Genomic DNA, 19,693 nt, shown 5'->3' with positions numbered 1-19,693 from the left:
CGAAGGTGCATAATATCGAAGGCAAGAATATCGTAGGACAGAATATCGACCCAAGGTAAGTAATATCGAAATACTTAATATCGATGTAAGTAATATCGAAGTAAGTAATATCGATAGCATATATATCGATGTTACTAATTTCGATGACACTAATATCGATATTTGTATTATTGTATAGTTTTTTATTATGTATGTGTTATATGTTTAATTTAACTATTTAAAATAATTACTATTATATGTGTATAAATTTTATTTAATAATAAATAATTTTATAAGTAACTTTTATGTTTTTGTACCGGAGCGGGTTGTGGGTTTATAGGGGAATAGGGTGGGAAGTAATTTAATTATGGTAAATTGTTTAGTAATTAGTAGGATTTATTAATAAATTATAATTAATTGGTAATTATGTGAAAATAATAGGAAAATAATTTTAATTAATTTATTAATTGATATATATGTTCTGTAGCGGGTTGTGGGTTTATAGGGGAATAGGGTGGGAAGTAATTTAATTATGGTAAATTGATTAATAATTAGTAGGATTAATTAATTAATTATAATTAATTGCTAATTAATATTGATTAAGTGGGAAAAAAATTAATTGATTAATTGATATATATTTTCTGTAGCGGGATGTAGATTTATAGAGGAATGGGGTGGGGAGTATATTAATAATAATTAATTAATTAATATATGTTTTTATAAATTTATATTTAATTTATTGGAAAATAATTAATATTAATTAGTTAATTAATTATTATTTTGAACATATTTAACATTATTAATTAATTGGTAATTAAATAATATTAATAAGTGACATTAATTAGAGTTATTTATTGATATATAATTTTTTATTACTGTTAATTAATTAATTGGGAAAAATACTATTAATTATTAGATTATAATAATTACAGCTAATGTGATAATATATTTACTTTATTTGTTATTGTTCATTATTAATTAATTGCTAATTAAATAATAATAATTCATTTTGGGTAAAGGAGTATTTCTAGTGTTTAGGGTCAGTTTTCAGTTCTTGGGTAAAGGAGTATTTTTTGGTTTCTGGGTCAGTTTTCAGTTTATGGGTAAAGGGGTATTTTTAGGGTTCAGGGTCAGTTTTCAGTTTTTGGGTAAGGGGGTATTTTTTGGTTCAGGGTCAGTTTTCAGTTCTTGGGTAAAGGGGTATTTTTTGGTTTCAGGGTCAGTTTTCAGTTTAAGGGTAAAGGGGTATTTTTAGGGTTCAGGGTCAGTTTTCAGTTCTTGGGTAAAGGGGTATTTTTAGGGTTCAGGGTCAGTTATCAGTTTTTGGGTAAGGGGGTATTTTTTGGTTCAGTGTCAGTTTTCAGTTCGTGGGTAAAGGGGTATTTTTTGGGTTCAGGGTCAGTTTTCAGTTCTTGGGTAAAGGGGTATTTTTTGGGTTCAGGGTCAGTTTTCAGTTCTTGGGTAAAGGGGTATTTTTAGGGTTCAGGGTCAGTTTTCAGTTCTTGGGTAAAGGGGTATTTTTAGGGTTCAGGGTCAGTTTTCAGTTTTTGGGTGAGGGGGTATTTTTGGGTTGAGGGTCAGTTTTCAGTTCTTGGGTAAAGGGGTATTTTTTGGGTTCAGGGTCAGTTTTCAGTTCTTGGGTAAAGGGGTATTTTTAGGGTTCAGGGTCAGTTTTCAGTTCTTGGGTAAAGGGGTCTTTTTAGGGTTCAGGGTCAGTTTTCAGTTTTTGGGTGAGGGGGTATTTTTTGGGTTGAGGGTCAGTTTTCAGTTCTTGGGTAAAGGGGTATTTTTTGGGTTCAGGGTCAGTTTTCAGTTTTTGGGTGAAGGGGTATTTTTAGGGTTCAGGGTCAGTTTCAGTTCTTGGGTAAAGGGGTGTTTTTTGAGTTCAGGGTCAGTTTTCCCTACTGTTGTACTCTCTGGAGTAGGAATAGAAATTTTTACCCTTACGCTATGCAACGTTTTATTTAATTAATTGTTAATATATCAAATATTTATTTTATTTTTTATATTACTTACATTTTATTTATGTTACTTTTTTATGTTTGTAAATGTGTTAGTAAATTAGAATATATTTCATTAATTTATAAATTCGTAAAATAATTATTAATACTTATTGTTCAGTGTATATATATTACATATTTACTGTATATATTTAATTAATGTATTCTTAATATATGTATTATTTATTACTTTTAAATATTAGTAGATACTTTTAAATATGTTTCTTTTATTTATTAGTTTTATAGACTTAATTTTACATTTATATATTAAAAACAAAAAAACGATATATTTAACATCGATATTTTTAACATCGATATTTTTTTTCTCGATATTTTTGTACTTACCATGTTGTAGATAGGATGTCGATATTTTTGCCCTCGATATTGTTGACTCGATATTCTTGTAGGTCGATATTTTTGAAGTCGAAATTCTGTCAGTGATTCGTTCTACAATAATATTATTTTTGTTTCTTCCAGCTCAACTTCCTCCCTTTTGAACCTTAAGGTTTATGGGACTCTAGAAGTGATCACAATCCTTATCTGCCACTTTTCTTTCCTGGTAAATTGCCCTTAACTCACCAAGAGCAGATCCTATAGTATACAGGGCAATAGGATGAGGAGGATGACGACATGCCCATATTTTGGGAATCTCTTTGACTCTTTGGACAATTGGTCTCCTTTGGTTAATGATAGATGTCTTGCCTTTGCAAGACGTAATGCTTCAGTCCTTGATGTTGCCACAAGGTTGGTGCATAGTTGTGTTGTGCTGTTGTTTAAAATCTATAAGGCCAAGTGCCTTGCCATTTCTTCCTATGGGAGCGAAGTCTGCAGGTATATGAATATAACTCCCCTGCAAACAGTTCAGAACAGTTTCCTTAAGCAATTTATTTTTTTGCACTGTTGTGTGTCTACATATAATAAGATCCATGAAGAATTAGTGATTGGTTACATCTCTGATTTAATTCAAGTTCGACCCTTAACTTTATGGTTAAGACCCTTAACTTTAAGGTTATCTGTTTGGTCCAGACTGAGCTCTCTCTGAATAGAACAATTATTAAATATTGTTTCATTTTGGATCACACTCTCAAATTCCCATGGCTTTAATATGTCAAGGCTTGTCTCCGCTCACAATGTCGACCGCAACTGTTTCACAAGCCTGAGGCAATTGTTAAGGAGCATGTAGCCTTGGCCAAAAAAGCTTTTCTGGCGCTAAGGAGGGATGAAAGGGAATCCAGTGTCTTGTCCATGAATACCGTTAGATCCTATGTGCAAACCAAATTTTAAACTAATATATATAGCTATGGCTGTAGCGAGATCGCTAATTCTTCAGAACTGGCGTTCACAATATTGCCCTAATGTACATGAATGGTGCTATAAAATGCAAAAAGTCAGAAATAGCTAACAATTTTATGCTCAAAGAGTTGGGGCGATTCGCAAATTTGAGAAAATCTGGGGTTCGTATTTCGATTTTAATTGATTCAAATTGATTATGTTGTTTTTTTTGTTTTTTCTGTGTTCAACCCTTATGAGATGGCCTTATGTGCGGCTCCTGAATTTGTTGTGGTATTTGTACATTCTGGTTAGCATATGATATGTCAGTATATGATTTTGCTTAGCTTATCCAAGACTTCAATAAAAACATTTTTTTTTAAAAAGGATTGTTTCCGCTCACAATGTCGACCGCAACTGTTTCACAAGCCTGAGGTAGTTGTTAAGGAGCATGTAGCCTTGGCCAAAAAAGATTTTCTGGCGCTAAGGAGGGAGGAAAGGGAATCCAGTGTCTTGTCCATGAATACCTTTAGATCCTATGTGCAAACTAAATTTTCTATAAAACTGTACCTAAAATATAGGTTGTCAAATGCTAATTATTTTCGGTTTACCTTAATACATCACCCGTAAAGAGTCCCTAAAGGTTGGGCTTATGATTCGTATAGTGTTCCATGCCCTTGTAATGCTGTAACTGCCCAAGATATTATGCACTTTGTTTTTATATGTCCTTTTTATTCTCATTTGCGCACAAGGTTTTTAAAGCCTATTTTTGTTAATGTGAATTTCAGTCAAGCTAGGCTCTCTCTACTAGAACTTATCATGTTGGTTTTTTTAGTAGTATGGTCAGAATGAGGAATAGTATGTTTATAGACTGATTTAATAAATTACTGTATCAATTAGTAGTAGTAGTAATCGTTTATTTCAGGCACAAGCCCATAAAACTCATCAAGCAATGAAAAATAAAACAAATACATTCTTAGTTAAAAATACCAAAATACAAAGAGAGTCACGTTTAAAAACCATGCACCGTGCTCAGAATGCAGTACTAATAAAATACGCATAGAAAAGTTAAACCAAGTACATACGATTTATCAGCACCATATCAATCATCAATGCTCAATTTAATAAATGATTTAAAGTGCTAGAGTAAGACGCACAGTTTCCACCAATCATGTCGATCTGCCGTTTTGGGATTAGTAGTTAATTTTATAATGTTATAGTAGAGTACCACTGATTTCCTTATTCGCCAGACAGCCTGTAAATGTGTACCAAAACCACCTAGTGCAACTGAAGTGCTGTAGTTTGTCCTTAGAATACTGTAGGCTACTCTACGATGATTCACACCCAAAGAAATACAGATGGGTCGCAGCCAAGACCTCATGCAGTTTAGTGTAAGCTAAAGAATAATACATGATCTGCATATTCAAAGTTAAGATTAAAAAATTGGCAGTTTTGCATTTTAGGTTGGTTGGGGTCCCACTTATAGGTGAAGTTATTCACACGCAATGTGCCTACCCTGAGTTTTAGGGTTTAGGATTGTGGGTCGCAGTAATCCAGTAGTTCTCTTTGACAACTACTATCGTGTTACTGTATATCAGGGGTGGGTTAGACCAGTACATGCCCATACCTAGCGTCCACAATTGCTGTTTGATGTAAATGGAACCAAGAGGACGCTATTTCCTATATTAATGACCTCCAATGCTGATCTGTACGCGGCCAGTTCCGGGGCAGATCCGTGTCTAACCCAGATAAGTAGCGGCTTCAACCTGCCCAGATCTCCTATCCTTTTGAGGCAGTGTCAAAGAATATCAGAACCCTCAGAATGCCTCTAGGCAAAATAAACAATGATTTTATTGAACTTTTGTCTTTGGAAATCAACCCACTCAGATTCCCTATGCCACAAATTTCTGAACTGTAAAGAGATGCTGATTGTGCCTTTGCCCTATAAAGCTCAATTGCTGGTGATACTGATTTCGGGGTGGTAGCCTTATATCATTTAATGGATGTAGAAGCACTATGGAGAAGGACAGCTCTCATTTTAATATTTGGGCCTTCCATTTGGTAGATTTATCAATCTTAGCTCCCAGATAGTCAGAATTGTCAACTTGCTGAAGTTCTGACCCTCTCATGTGAAATCCCCATTTAAACGATGTTAGACATGGAGTCTCTAGGTGGCAGAGGTATGCACCCTGTCCAAATAGGGACCCCCAATCCTAGTTAGGGTAAGTAAGTTACACTCTCAGGACAACCACTGCTCACCTCCTTGGTAGCTTGGCAAGAGCAGTCAGGCTTATCCCCAGAGGCAATGTGTAAATTATTTGTGTGTTTGTGTGTGTGTACACAGACACACACACAGACACACACACACACACACCCTGCCCCCCTTCAAGATATGAATTTTCAAAGTTGAATAAAGTTAGAGTGCTTCAGAAATCAATGTTTGCGCTTGACCAGGACAAAGTTCCTTCAATGTGTTAAAAACAAAGATGATGCCTGGCGCAGGGGAGGCAGGCGTCAAAAACGCAGGTGATGTGTCAGTTCCTGTCTGCTATGCAGGTCATTGGCATTTTAGCGCTCTGGGACAGTGTGTTGCGCAGAAGAGGTTATGCGTTGCTGTAGGCAGTGATGCACCGGTTCCTTAAGGCGGTGCACAGTCGTTGATCCACCAGCACCCGGTGACGATGCATGGAGCAGGAGGGGAGATGATGCATTGTTTGTGGGCATGATACCTTGGTTGCTTATTGTAGTGTGGTGTCGATGATGAAATCGGCACCCAGAAACGATGCATCAGTGATGTGTCAAAAGTCAAGTCACACTGCATTGATTCCACAGCGTTGATGCAGGCACTGGGTAGGAGCGGTACATCAAGGACTTCGGTGAGGCGGTACATGGGACTCACACAGTGGCGATTCTTCAGAGGCACTGTGGCAAAGAATCGGGGCCTGCATTGAAAGTCGTGGTCATTGTGTTGAGCAGGGACCACGCTTTGTTTGTTGGAAGTGGCGATGAGTCGAGTTTTTCGATGATGCGCAGATTCCGAATGACGCTGGGAGTCAATGCATTGATTTCTCTTCTTGTTGCTCCAGAACGTACTTCCAAGGGCTCAGGAACTGGATTTGGCACCACTTGGCAAGGACTCTCAGAAGAGGAGCCCAGGTGCTGGTAAGTGACATCTTTGATGGCCCTGAGGCTTCCTCACAGAAGGCAAGCTCAATTCAAGCCCTTGGAGAACCTCAAAGCAGGATGTGGAAAGCAAAGTCCAGTCCTTTCACTCCCAGGACAAAAGCAGTAAGCAGAGTGCCAACACAGTAAAGCAAACAGCAAGGTGGCCATCCCTTCTGAAGCAACACAGCTCTTCTTCATGGCAGAATGTCCTCAATCCAGAAGTGATCTGACTATTTGGTGTCAGAGGTCCAGTACTTACACCTGTCTCAGCCTATAAAGTAGGAAAACATCCAAAATGGTCTTTGTAGTGCACAAGACCCTGCTCTCCCCTGACCTGGCTCCAGACACACTACAAAGGGGTGAAGACTGCTTTGTGCCGGGACAGGCACAGCCATCGTCTGGTGCAAGTGTCAACTCCTCCCACCATTCTAGCCCAGGAAGGCCCGTCAGTCTGTTGAAGGGCTATCAGGATATGCAGGGCACACCTCTGCTCTCTTTATGTGACTGTCTAGAGTGAATGCACAAACTGTTCTCCTGACCCAGATGTGTATTCAGAAGACAGGCAGAGGCACAGAATGGTTAAAGTAAGAAAATTACACATTTCTAAAAGTGGCTTTTTCAGACCTGCAATGTAAAAAACAACTTCACTAAAACATGTGTTTTTAAATTGCCAGAGACAACACACTCCAATTTTCTACCAGCTCCCAGTTGGAAGATGCACTTGTAAGATATTACAAGGCAGCTCCAATGCAAACCTATGGGAGAAAGGCCTTGCTAAAGTGAAAAAGAAATTAGCCATATTTTGATAGTAGAACATGCAACACACAACACTACTTGTCCTACCTTTTAAATACAATGCACCCTGCCCAAAGGGCTATCTTGAGCCTACTTTAGGCGTGCCTTATATGTACTAAAAAAATAAGGATTGGGCCTGGCAAGTGTACTTGCCGGGTCGAAATGGCAGTTTAGAATACTCACACAGGGACTTCAGTGGCTGGTCTGAGACATGTTTGCAAGGCTACAATCAGTGCTTGAGGCCCACCAGTAACATTTAACTTACATGCCCTGGGCACACGCAGTGCACTGTGCTATGGACTCATTAGTACATCAAATAGGCGCATCACTGACAAAATATCGACCTACAAAATATCGACCTACAGAAACATCGAGTCAAAAATATCGAGGCAAGAATATCGACATCCTATCTACAACATGGTAAGTACAAAAATATCGAAAAAATAATATAGATGTTAAAAATATCGATGTTAAAAATATTGTTTTTTTTCTTTTAAAATATAAATGTAAAATAAAGTAAATAACACTAATAAATAAAATCTACATAGTTAAAAGTATTTAATAATGTTTAAAATTAATAAATAATACATATATTATAATAATAATAATACATTAATTAAATATTTACAGTAAATATATAATATATATGTACTGAAAAATAAGTTGTAATAATTATTTTACTAATTTATAAATTAATACAATATATTCTAAATTACAAATATATTTACAACCATAAAACAATAACATTAATAAAATGTAAAAAAATATAAATAAATTAAATATACTTTATATCTTATTAAAATTAATTATATAAAACGTTGGATAGTGTGAGGGTAAAAATTACTATTCCCATTCCAGAGAGTGCAACAGTAGGGAAAGCGTTGGATAGCGTAGGAGTATACATTACTATTCCCACTCCAGAGAGTGCAACAGTAGGGAAAACGTTAGATAGCGTAAGGGTAAAAATTACTATTCCCACTCCACAGAGTGCAACAGTAGGGAAAGCGTTGGATAGTGTAGGAGTAAAAATTACTATTCCCACTCCAGAGAGTGCAACAATAGGGAAAGCGTTGGATAGCGTAGGAGTAAAAATTACTATTCCCACTCCAGAGAGTGCAACAGTAGGGAAAGCTTTGGATAGCGTAGGGGTAAAAATTACTATTCCCACTCCAGAGAGTGCAACAGTAGGGAAAGCGTTGGATAGCGTAGGAGTATAAATTACTATTCCCACTCCAGAGAGTGCAACAGTAGGGAAAGCGTTGGATAGCGTAGGAGTAAAAATTACTATTCCCACTCCAGAGAGTGCAACAGTAGGGAAAGCGTTGGATAGCGTAGGGGTAAAAATGACTATTCCCACTCCAGAGAGTGCAACAGTAGGGAAAGCGTTGGATAGCGTAGGGTTAAAAATTACTATTCCCACTCCAGACAGTGCAACAGTAGGGAAAGCGTTGGATAGCGTAGGAGTAAAAATTACTATTCCCACTCCAGAGAGTGCAACAGTAGGGAAAGCGTTGGATAGCGTAGGGGTAACAATTACTATTCCCACTCCAGAGAGTGCAACAGTAGGGAAAGCGTTGGATAGCGTAGGGGTAAAATATACTATTCCCACTCTAGAGAGTGCAACAGTAGGGAAAGAGTTGGATAGCGTGGGGTTAAAAATTACTATTCCCACTCCAGAGAGTGCAACAGTAGGGAAAGCGTTGGATAGCGTAGGAGTAAAAATTACTATTCCCACTCCGGAGAGTGCAACAGTAGGGAAAGCGTTGGATAGCGTAGGGATAACAATTACTATTCCCACTCCAGAGAGTGCAACAGTAGGGAAAGCGTTGGATAGCGTAGGGATAACAACTACTATTCCCACTCCATGGAGTGCAACAGTAGGGAAAGTGTTGGATAGCGTAGGGGTTAAAATAACATACTTATAAATAAAAGCTTTTTTTTAATAATAAAAATATAAACTATTAAATAAATATAAACCATATACAATACCTACACATAATTATAAAAAACACGATTAGCTAAATATATTTAACCAAAAATAAATATTAAAATATACCATTTTATAATATTTAATTACCAATTAATAATAATTAACAATTATATTATTAACAAAACAATTATTTTAAAAACATTATTACTTAATTAAATTTAAATTACTTCCCACCATATTCCCCTATAAACCCACTACCCGCAACAGAACACATTTATCCATTTATGAATTAATTAAAATTATTTACCAATTAATTAAAATTAATTAGCAATTAATTAAAATTAATTACCTATTAATTAAAATTAATTTATAATTCCTACTAATTAATAATTAATTAAACATAATTAAAATTACTTCCCACCCTATTCCCCTATAAACCCACAACCCGCTACCGAACATATATATCAATTAATCAATTAATTAAAATGAAATACCAATTAATTAAATTTATTTACCAATTATTTAAAATTATTTAATAACTACTAATTAATAATTAATTTAACATAATTAAATTACTTCCCACCCTATTCCCCTATAAACTCACAACCCGCTACAGAACATATTTATCAATTAATCAATTAATTAAAATGAATTACCAATTAATTAAATGTAATTACCAATTATTTAAAATTAAATAATAACTACTAATTATTAATTAATTTAACCTAATTATATTACTTCCCACCCTATTTCCCTATAAACCCATAACCCGCTAAAGAACATATATATCAATTAACCAATTAATTAAAATTAATTTCCAATTAATTAAAAATAATTACCAATTAATTACAATTTATTAATAAATCCTACTAATTAATAATCAATTAAACATAATTAAATTACTTCCCACCCTATTCCCCTATAAACCCACAACCCCCTCCGGTACTAAAACATATAATTTGCTTATAAATAAATTTATTAATATATAAAATTAATACACATATAATATTAATTATTTTAAATACTTAAGTTAAACATATAACACATACATAATACAAAACAATAAAATAATACAAATATCGATATTAGTGTCATCAAAATTAGTGACATCGATATATATGCTATATGCTATTGATATTACTAACTTCGATATTACACACATCGATATAAATAATTTCGATATTACATACCTTAGGGTCGATATTCTGTCCAACGATATTCTTGACATCGATATTCTGCACCTTCGAAATTTCAAACACGATATTTAGGTAGGTCGATATTTAATACTCGATATTTTGACTGTGTACCCAAATAGGCTTATCATGGAGAAACCAAATACCATTGCATTTAGATAGGGATCACTTGCACTTTAGCACAGGTCAGAACTTTAGCACTGGTCAGCAGAGCCGTAAAGCCAGCAACAACGAAATCCAGCACACAGTCAAAAACAGGGGGTCTGAGGCAAAAAAGACATGGGAAACCATGCTAAAATATGCCAGGTCTGATACGTCTTTCCCCTAGCTGAAAGAGGGAAGAGCTACCCAGCCTCTTGGGAGTTCTCATCACTAAGGCGGAAGAATCTGGAAAGACCATCAGCGTTGCTAATTTTGTTCCAGGGCCGTGTTCCATCACCTGTGGGACCACCTCAACAGTTTAGGAATCTCACCCCTCATCTGCATAGACCATCTGAGGGTCCTGTGGTCTGTCCGAACCCGGAAGTGAGTCCCAAACAAGTAAGGTCTTGGTTTCTTCGGCGCCAAGACCTCAGCAAAAGCTTCCCTTGCTATTGCGCTTCACCACTGTTCCTTGGGAAGTAACCTACTGAAGAAAGCTAGGTTGTTCTAGGCCCTCTTTATGTAGATGTGAAAGCACAGCTCTCACATCATGCGCTGAGGCATCAGTCTGCACCACAAATTTCGTTAAGAATTCAGGAGCACAGGTGCTGTGCACAGGGCCCCCTCCAGGGTTTCAAAAGCGTCCTGGCATTCTTCAGTCCCGATCACCTGATGGGGCCACTTGTTAGAAGTCAGCTCTGTCAAGGGGGCAAAAATGGAGCCATATCCAGTGACGAATCCTCAGTAGAACTGGGTGAGACCTAAAACAGCTCTCACTTCAGTCTGGGTCTTGGGGGGTGCCCAAGCCAAAATGGTATCAATCTTTGGCTTCAGGGGCTGCACCTTGCCGCTCCCTACCTGGTGTCCCAAGTACATCACAGCCCCCGGTCCTATCTGGCACTTCCTGGCCTTGATAGTGAGGCCTGTGCTCTGCAGGGCCTTCAACACCTCCTGAAGGTGGTACAAATGATCCTGTTAACTGGAGCTGAAGTCTGCAATGTCATCAAGGTAGGCGGCACTGAAGTTCTCCAACCCAGCCAGGACCTGGTTGACCAACTTCTGGAATGTGGAAAAGGCATTCTTTAACCCAAAAGGCATGACCCAGAACTGGTGGTGCCCTTATGGTTTTGCGGATGCTGACCTTTCTTGTGCCTCTTCAGACAAGGCAATCTGTCAATACCAGACATTAGATCAAACGTGCTGAGAAACTTGACAACTCCAAGCCGATTAATGAGCTCAGGGGATGGGGTGCGCGTCAGTCTTGGTGACAGCACTCAGCCCACGGTAGTGAACACAAAACTGAAGTTCAGGTGTGACACTGGGTGTGGCAGCCTTGGGGACCAAATCCACTGGGCCGAACCAAGGACTGTTGGAGGACTCAATCCCCCCTAAGACCAGCATCTTTGAGACCTCCTCCTTGATGCTGTTCATCACTCTATCAAACAACCGGTAAGACTAGTGCTTAACATGCAGCGTGTCCCCATTGTCAATATTGTGGGTGCACCATTGGGTGACTCCAGGTATGAGTGAGAACAGAGAGGCAAATCTTCCCAGAAACTGGCAACAGTCTCTCTCTGCTCTTCTAGGCTAGGGGAGAGGATCACACCCTCTACGGACCCATTCTGCTCTTTGGAAGACAGGAGGTCGGGGAGAAGTTCACTCTTATCTTCCTTCCCATCCTCCATGACTAGGAGCTTAGTCAACTCAGACCTCTCAATATGTGGATTGAGGTGGTTTGCATGTAGGATCCTCAAAGGATCCCTAGGATTGTGAAAATCCACCAGGTAGGTGACGTCACTCATGCGCTCCTACACCTCAAATGGCCTAGACCAACAGTCTTTAAGAGCACAGGGCTCCACAGGGGCCATCACCCACAGCGTCTCGCCAGGCTGATACCTAGCTAGCTTCTAGATTCTCATAGGCGAGTTTCTGGAAGCAGGCTATCTGGTTCCGGAAGGCCAGCATGTAACTGAATACATCCTGGGTGGCTTCCTAGAAGCTTGTTTCCAGCCCTCCTTTACCAAACTAAGAGGTCCTATTACAGTGTGCCCATACACAAGTCCAAAAGATTATCGTCTGCAGAAACACCTACAGGAATGGCCTTGAGATCTCCTTTCTACTGCCATGCTGCCAGGAGCTTCAACACCCACTCCCAAATTGCCTTCTGGTTCATAGACTTTCCGTCAGAGCAGGCCTTGGGGTCGTGGCTCCACCACCAATTGTTGGTCAGAGACAGACATCTGTCTGTGATGTTCCCCACCTGTTTTAAACCAAGTGGTTTTGTTGGGAGGCATGTCCCTACCATGGGACCAAATCTAAAAAAACACTGGACAAAAAGTTGAAAAAAATGACTTCAGTAGCTCTTCGGTTCCACACTGTAAGCATGGATAGAAAGGAAGTGATGTCAGCGCACCGGGCTGGCGTTTATTTGTCTCTGCTATGTCACTTCCAACGCAGATGATGCCAACACAGAACCAATCGATGCCACCTTCAGTACAGAGGTACTGCTCCAGATTTCCTGGATCCGGTTTGCCACCTGAGGAATATTCCTAGGTGAGGAATCTGTGATTAGAAGTCTGTATCAGAAAATAAGTATTCTCTGTGGTAGTTCAAAATACCTTCACTTCAAATGGTTGCAATTTGTTTTTTAACCACCATATGTATTATAAGTATCCTTCTCTTTTAAAGTACATACATATTTTCTAATTATGCGGAACCCCTCATTTAGGGTGTTCTTGTCTAGGTTCGGTACTTGTAATCCTCATTGCTCCTTGTGGCCTCTATCCGGGGAGGAGGGACCATAGCGCAGGCAGTGGGTTTAGAACCACAACCATGGTTTCTGGGATCTTTTGCGTCTGAAGTCCTACTATGGTTGTGCAAACTTGGCCAACTACACCCCTTCCGCATTTGACTCTAAGGTTATCGAGGGGGAGCAGTCAAAGGCTTCACAGGAAGTTAGTGTTAATCAACATCACAGATATTGTTGATTCTCAGTTTTTCCACAAACAACCTTCTTGTTTAGGTCCTTTTCTCCTCTGTGGGGTCTGTTGATTACCCTCTGAGAATAACAGAAAGCTTCTGTCAGTGATACATGTCTATGCTTTCCATTTCCTGATTATGGAACAGTTCCCAATAATATCCATTGAAAATCCCTTTGGACTTAGCTCTAGTCCCTTTGAAAGCCCTTGGACAAATATTATGGCAGAATGGTCTTGATGATACTGCAGAGCCAGTGTTTCCATTAGACACGGTGAGATAGACTTTGGGGGCAATATGATGGTGGGACGTTAGTACAAAAGACCTCAAAATGCTTTTTCCAGCTTGTGGGCAGCACATCAATAGACAATGTATAACTTTACTCAGTGCTCTGAAATCCTTAGCCCCATTTCCTGACTACCCTATGCAATGTAGGTGTCTCTCATGGTGGCCACTCTTTGTAAGTATTCTAGCCTGTCCTCTGCATTTAGAAATCACCATATAGTGCTCTTGAATATATAAATCATCAATTTCTCTATCTGATTCCATTTCCAATTACTCCCTAACCCATTTTCATACTACCCCACACAATATTCACTTTAGTTGTCATTTTCATGAAATGGCAATGCTCACCTGCTAGTTTTAATCTCTGTGCGACATATTTGCAAGGTCCTGCGATAATTATCGCTCAGCGCTTTTAGCACAAGGATAATTATCGCAGGCTAATGCTGGATTCCATTGCGGAGATAGCGTGCTATCAGAAACGCTTATATCCCAAGCGATAGGAATCCATGCGTTAGCTGGTAAACAGTGTAATTATCGCTGGAAATCCAGCGGAAATCACACTGCAACCAGCGAAACCTTGCTGATAGGGCAGGGTGATCTTAGCCATGTAATCCACCTCCCATTGGATAACATGGCTTAATCTGAAAATTAGCAGATGTAAAAAAGCAGCGCAAGGGTTAGCGTGAAGCTTGATAATATGAGAAATGTCGCTTAGCGACATTTCTCCTATTATTTTGCTTTGGAACGCCCACTTTGCCTCTCATTAGAGATGCAAAGGAAAGCGTAGTAGAAAAGGGTGCTAACATGCGATTTTGCATGTTAGCACCCTGCTGTTGATAGGGCAATATTTTTATCTCCGCTTCTTTGGCTTTTAAAGCCAAAAAAGCGGAGATACAGCCCTTGATAATATGCCCCTGTAAGTTTCTATTCCCTGTGTTAAAATGTCACTCTAAAAATGTCTATTCCACTGCTTCACTAGGTCTCCTCATTTCTCTGTTCCCTGGCTTCTGAGTATGCATATGGAATAAAATGATAACACTAAAGAAACTTTTAATGAGTAACATTTTATTAGTGAGTTTTTCAGTTCACAGAAGCTTTACTGGGCTCCCCTTGCTTTTCCATGAATTCCCTCTTTTCATGCACATTGATATATTACTTCATGCATTAAGTGCCCATGTTTGTAATACATGTTCTCTTCTTCAAAGGGATTGGTCCAGGATGGCATTTGGAATTCATTGACGTGAAGGACGATACCATCAATAAGACATTCCGGTTCCACTGCGACCGCTGGCTTGCAAAGAACGAAGACGACAAACAGATTGTTAGAGAGCTTGCCTGTGCCAACAACGACACCATGGAATTAAATGAGCGCACATGTAAGTGCAACACTGTTGTGTCCGTTTCGAAAAGTCCCCAATTGCCTCATGTATCAATGGCTGAATCCTGAAAAGTATCACTTAATTTAACCTAAGAGAGAGTGCCACATGGGCTATTAAACAACAGGTATTGGTGCTGAGGGTGATGCGTTTCCAATGTACCCTAACTGTACTTCAGTTACGTTGAATGCTGTGAAGGTCTTTGATGATAATATTTCAACAAGGGAGACCAAATAATCGCTGGGGTAAGAACTATAACAAAAGACACACTGGTAACTAGTAACAACAATTTAGACACAAAGAACCAAATGGCGAATAAAATGTATTTAAAGGAGTTTATGAAAAAATTTCAGGACACGTAGAGGCGCAGTGAATATTGGTGCAAAATAAACATGATTGGCGCTGTCTTTAGAGGTGATACGCTCAGGTGCTAAATCATGATGAACAAGTGTATCAACAAACACAAGAACAGCACAGCCCTTTATACTAGTATTAGAATGTGTGAGGAACAGTGTCAAAGAAATCGGGCTGAATATAGGGCATATCAGCTTGATGAATAGCACAATGACTGAAGGATAAAAACCATGGGGCAGATTTAAAAGCCCCTTGCGCCTTTTTTGTCACTTTTGTGACGCAGCGGCGGCGCAAAGCAAAGCCTGCACCACATGTAGGCGTTCTGGCGCAGGGGGGTGTCCAGGCGCAGGAACGCCTACTAAAAGTGGCTGAGTGAAATCTACAACTTTTAAGGCCATGCTGCGTCAAAAGCTTGACGCAGCATGTTAGGGATAGGGCAGCCCGAGCCTTGCTGGTGCTGCATCGCGCTTGCGACGCAACTCCAGCAATGCGCCGCCTTTCCGACGGGGATGCGACACGCATCTTCCCATCCGTGCGCCACGGTGCGCCGCATCGCATCAGTGGTGGCGCACCGGTGGGCAGATGCATCGTAACTCTTCTGGCGCATCCCTGCTGATTAGCAGAGATGCGCCAGAAGTAGTAAATCTGCCCCCATGTTTGGCTATGAGTAGACAATGAAGGAACTTGCATCGAAAAGAGACACAGGTACATTTACTCTGCCCCAGAACAAGGTAAGCAGCAAATTTCTAAATACGTTGCAGGCAATGTATAAAGTATTTGGAAGTTCAAAAAAGAAAACATAGTTGAAGTACTCATGCCAAAACTGCATTAGAGCCTGAATCACTGTCTTGTCAATGGCTCTCAACACCAAAGGCCTCTAATCTAACCCCAGTTGAAGCCTGCCCAAATACCAGCACTTGAGAATAAATAGTCTCTAAATTGATTTTGAAAAGGTGCTTGATCACCATCAAGATTCATAACATGTACTACCTGCATAGGGGAAGACGCATGTGGAGCAGTCAATGGAGGAATATAACGACTATTATATTAGGTGGTACTCTAAGGCACAGAGGTACCCCCCGGTCAATAGATTCAAAGCTAGACTGGAAGTGAGCCAGTAAGGCAGCCTGCACCCACATTCCTGTATATGATGAACAAGCAGCATGAACAATGTCTATGGAACATATTTATAAGGCTTGATCAAATTATCAACAATTTTTTATGGGACAGTCAACAGACACATATTTCATTGAAAAGATTGCAAAAACATCAGCTGGCAGATATGCTTTTGTCTGTCTTCCATCTATTAGTCGCTACTACAAAAGCTTCCTTCTCATACAGACAAGTTATTTTTTCAAACTTCTCAACAGTGAAACACTACACTAGTATGAACTAGAATAGAAAAGTGTAGGAAGCAAATGTAGATAGTGATAAAATAGGCAAATATACTAAGGCTACAGCAGAATTTATGCAGCGTTCAGGTTTTCAGAAGAAGCCTACAACAAATTTCTTGATCGTCTGATCAAGTAATAAGTATGACAAGCTCAAACCCAATATGTAGCAATCCCTACATCAGAGAAGATGTTAAAACACAGAAGCGACAAAACTGAATTAATTTGAACACATCTCCCTTAACAGTAAACCATTAGGTTGGAATTCCAGATACTGGCTTGAATACTGAGGAACTATGTAATACTGATTGATTAAACAATAGCTTAACTTAATAAGTGTTAAAGGACATCTAATCAATGTAGTACTTGAAAACATTCTATTGGGGAATGGCAACAATTATTAAATGTACAATGTTTTACAAAAGAATCCTACCAGACTGCTTGAAACTGTATGACAAAAATGGAATTGTGTGTAACAAAGGCTTGGTGCAAATCTATGATCAAAAGTACAATCTGAAATGAAAACATTGAAGAAGATGGACACAAAAGCCTAAGAGGATATTGCTTAAAATGGATGTTCTTGTTTCCTAATGCTGTCATGCATAGGTTACTGAAGGAAATGGTATTGTGTGCATAAAATGTTTTGGCATTGCTGGTATAAAGAAAAAGTAATGTATACAAATATGTAAATTTCCACTGTAGGCCAGTCTCCTGGATGCTAGTATCTTACTTCCTGGCATTTAGTACAACTTGCCGTATCCAGTGTCTAATTTTCAATAAATGCTTCACTTTCTCTTCAAAGCATATGAAATTGTCACAGTAACCAGTGACAGAGATGATGCCGAAACAAAGGAAAATGCCTGGGTCGTTTTAGAAGGCAAGAAAGGCAGATCAAAAGAATTTCTTATGGAGAACAGTTCCAAGAAAAAGAGATTTGCAAGGTAGGTGATGGGAATTATGAAAAACTGAGACCATGATGTTTTCAACATTAATTATTTATACTGATGACCATTACAAGTGACTTTTTAAGTCCTACCCCTTCACTTATCACCTTAACTGGAAAACCACAGAGCGATTCTGATTAATCAGAATGTCTGTGCTCATGCTTCTTGGATCTGTGGGTAGGAGGACCAAACGTATTTGCATGACACCGGGAAATCCCTGGTGGGGTTTTGGGGGGCAGTGGGTAGGTCCTAGAGTTTGGTTAGCCCAGGAATCTCAAGCCTGCACAGCCATGAAAATAGCTCTGATTAAGCATCAGAAATGCTGTAACAGCTATCTACACAATGTACTGCTGAGGAGAAATAATACTACTGGATTCTATGCCAGGTCTTAAATTGCTGGAATAATTTATAGAGTTCTTTTCTGAGGAGCTTGTTAAACGTATGGCTGTTTAGCCAATACATTTACAAAATGGTGCTGTTAAGTGAAAGCTTGCTCCTGTTTTTTTTTTAATGATTTGTTTTAGGGGGCAAGAACTCCAGTCAGTGTTTCTAACCTATGTGAAGAGGACTGAGTGACAGGTTGAGCTTACTCGTTTATTGCAATCTGGTGGTAGTGGTTCCATGTTAAAATATCGATATTAAAAATATTGCTGTGAAAATATCGATAACAAAAATATCGACTTCCTATACATAAACATGTAAGTACAATAATATCGACACAAAAATATCGATGTAAAAAATATAGAAGTAAAAAATATCGATTTAAAAAAATTACATAACTTAAATAAAAGTAATTAAATAATATTAATATTATTAACAAAATTAATTAAATTTAATATATATTTTAAATAATTATAACGAATAAACTCATTTTAATAAATATAAACACAAAAAAGTGTACATATACATAACTTAAATTCATTTTATTAACTATTATCTTTATTTAATTTATAAACATTTTAAATTATATAGAAATAGAATATACACATATATAAATTATTTAAAATTAAATACAATATTCTATATTTAATTAACACATTAAACTATTAAAAAAAATAAAACATACATTTAATAACAAAATAAACACAATAGTAGTGGAAACGTTGGATTGCGAGGGGGGTAAAGATTACTATTCCCACTCCAGTGAGTGCAACAGTAGGGAAAGCACTGGATAGAATAGGGATAAAAACTGCTATTCCAAATCCACTGAGTGCAACAGTAGAGAAAGAGCTGGATAGCGTAGGAGTAAAAATGAGTATTCCCACTCCAGTGAGTGCAACAGTAGGGAAATCGCTGGAAAGCATAAGGGTAAAAAATTACTATTCCCACTCCAGTGAGTGCAACAGTAGGGAAAGGACTGAATAGCGTAGGGGTAAAAATTACTATTCCCACTCCAGTGAGTGCAACAGTAGGGAAAATGTTGGATAGCGTAGGAGTAAAAATTACCATTCCCACTCCACTGAGTGCAACAGTAGGGAAAGCGTTGGATAGCGTAGAGGTAAAAATTACTATTCCCACTCTAGTGAGTGCAAAAGTGGGGAACGCATTGGATAGCGTAGGGGTTAAAATTACTATTCCCACTCCAGTGAGTGTAACAGTAGGGAAAGCGCTGGATAGCGTAGAGGTACAAATGACTATTCCCACTCCAGTAAGTGCAAAAGTAGGGAAAGCGCTGGATAGCGTAGGGGTAAAAATTACTATTCCCACTCCAGTGAGTGCAACCGTAGGGAAAGAGTTGGATAGCGTAGGGGTAAAAATTACTATTCCCACTCTAATGAGTGCAACAGTAGGGACAGTGCTGGATCCCACAACAATAAAAATCAAAAACATCAACATTTTTATTAAATGTAATTTCCAATATTAATATCATTAATATATCAAATTAAATATACTTT

At 38.4% G+C, this 19,693-nt stretch overlaps 1 protein-coding gene across 1 annotated transcript in view; it reads left to right on the top strand.

Annotated features, from left to right (window-relative positions):
* Window positions 1-19,693, top strand: part of LOXHD1 (lipoxygenase homology PLAT domains 1) — a 1,115,079-nt gene that overhangs the window by 1,064,106 nt on the left and 31,280 nt on the right. Inside the window, exons 44-45 of the mRNA XM_086960347.1 lie at window positions 14,939-15,109; window positions 17,657-17,795. Coding sequence (XP_086816473.1) covers window positions 14,939-15,109; window positions 17,657-17,795 — 310 coding nt within the window. The remainder of the gene's footprint in view (window positions 1-14,938; window positions 15,110-17,656; window positions 17,796-19,693) is intronic.

This window comes from Lissotriton vulgaris, chromosome 3_1 (genome assembly GCF_964263255.1).
Source record: "Lissotriton vulgaris chromosome 3_1, aLisVul1.2, whole genome shotgun sequence".
Lineage (NCBI taxonomy): Eukaryota > Metazoa > Chordata > Amphibia > Caudata > Salamandridae > Lissotriton > Lissotriton vulgaris.
This window is presented reverse-complemented; position numbering and strand designations above follow the sequence as displayed.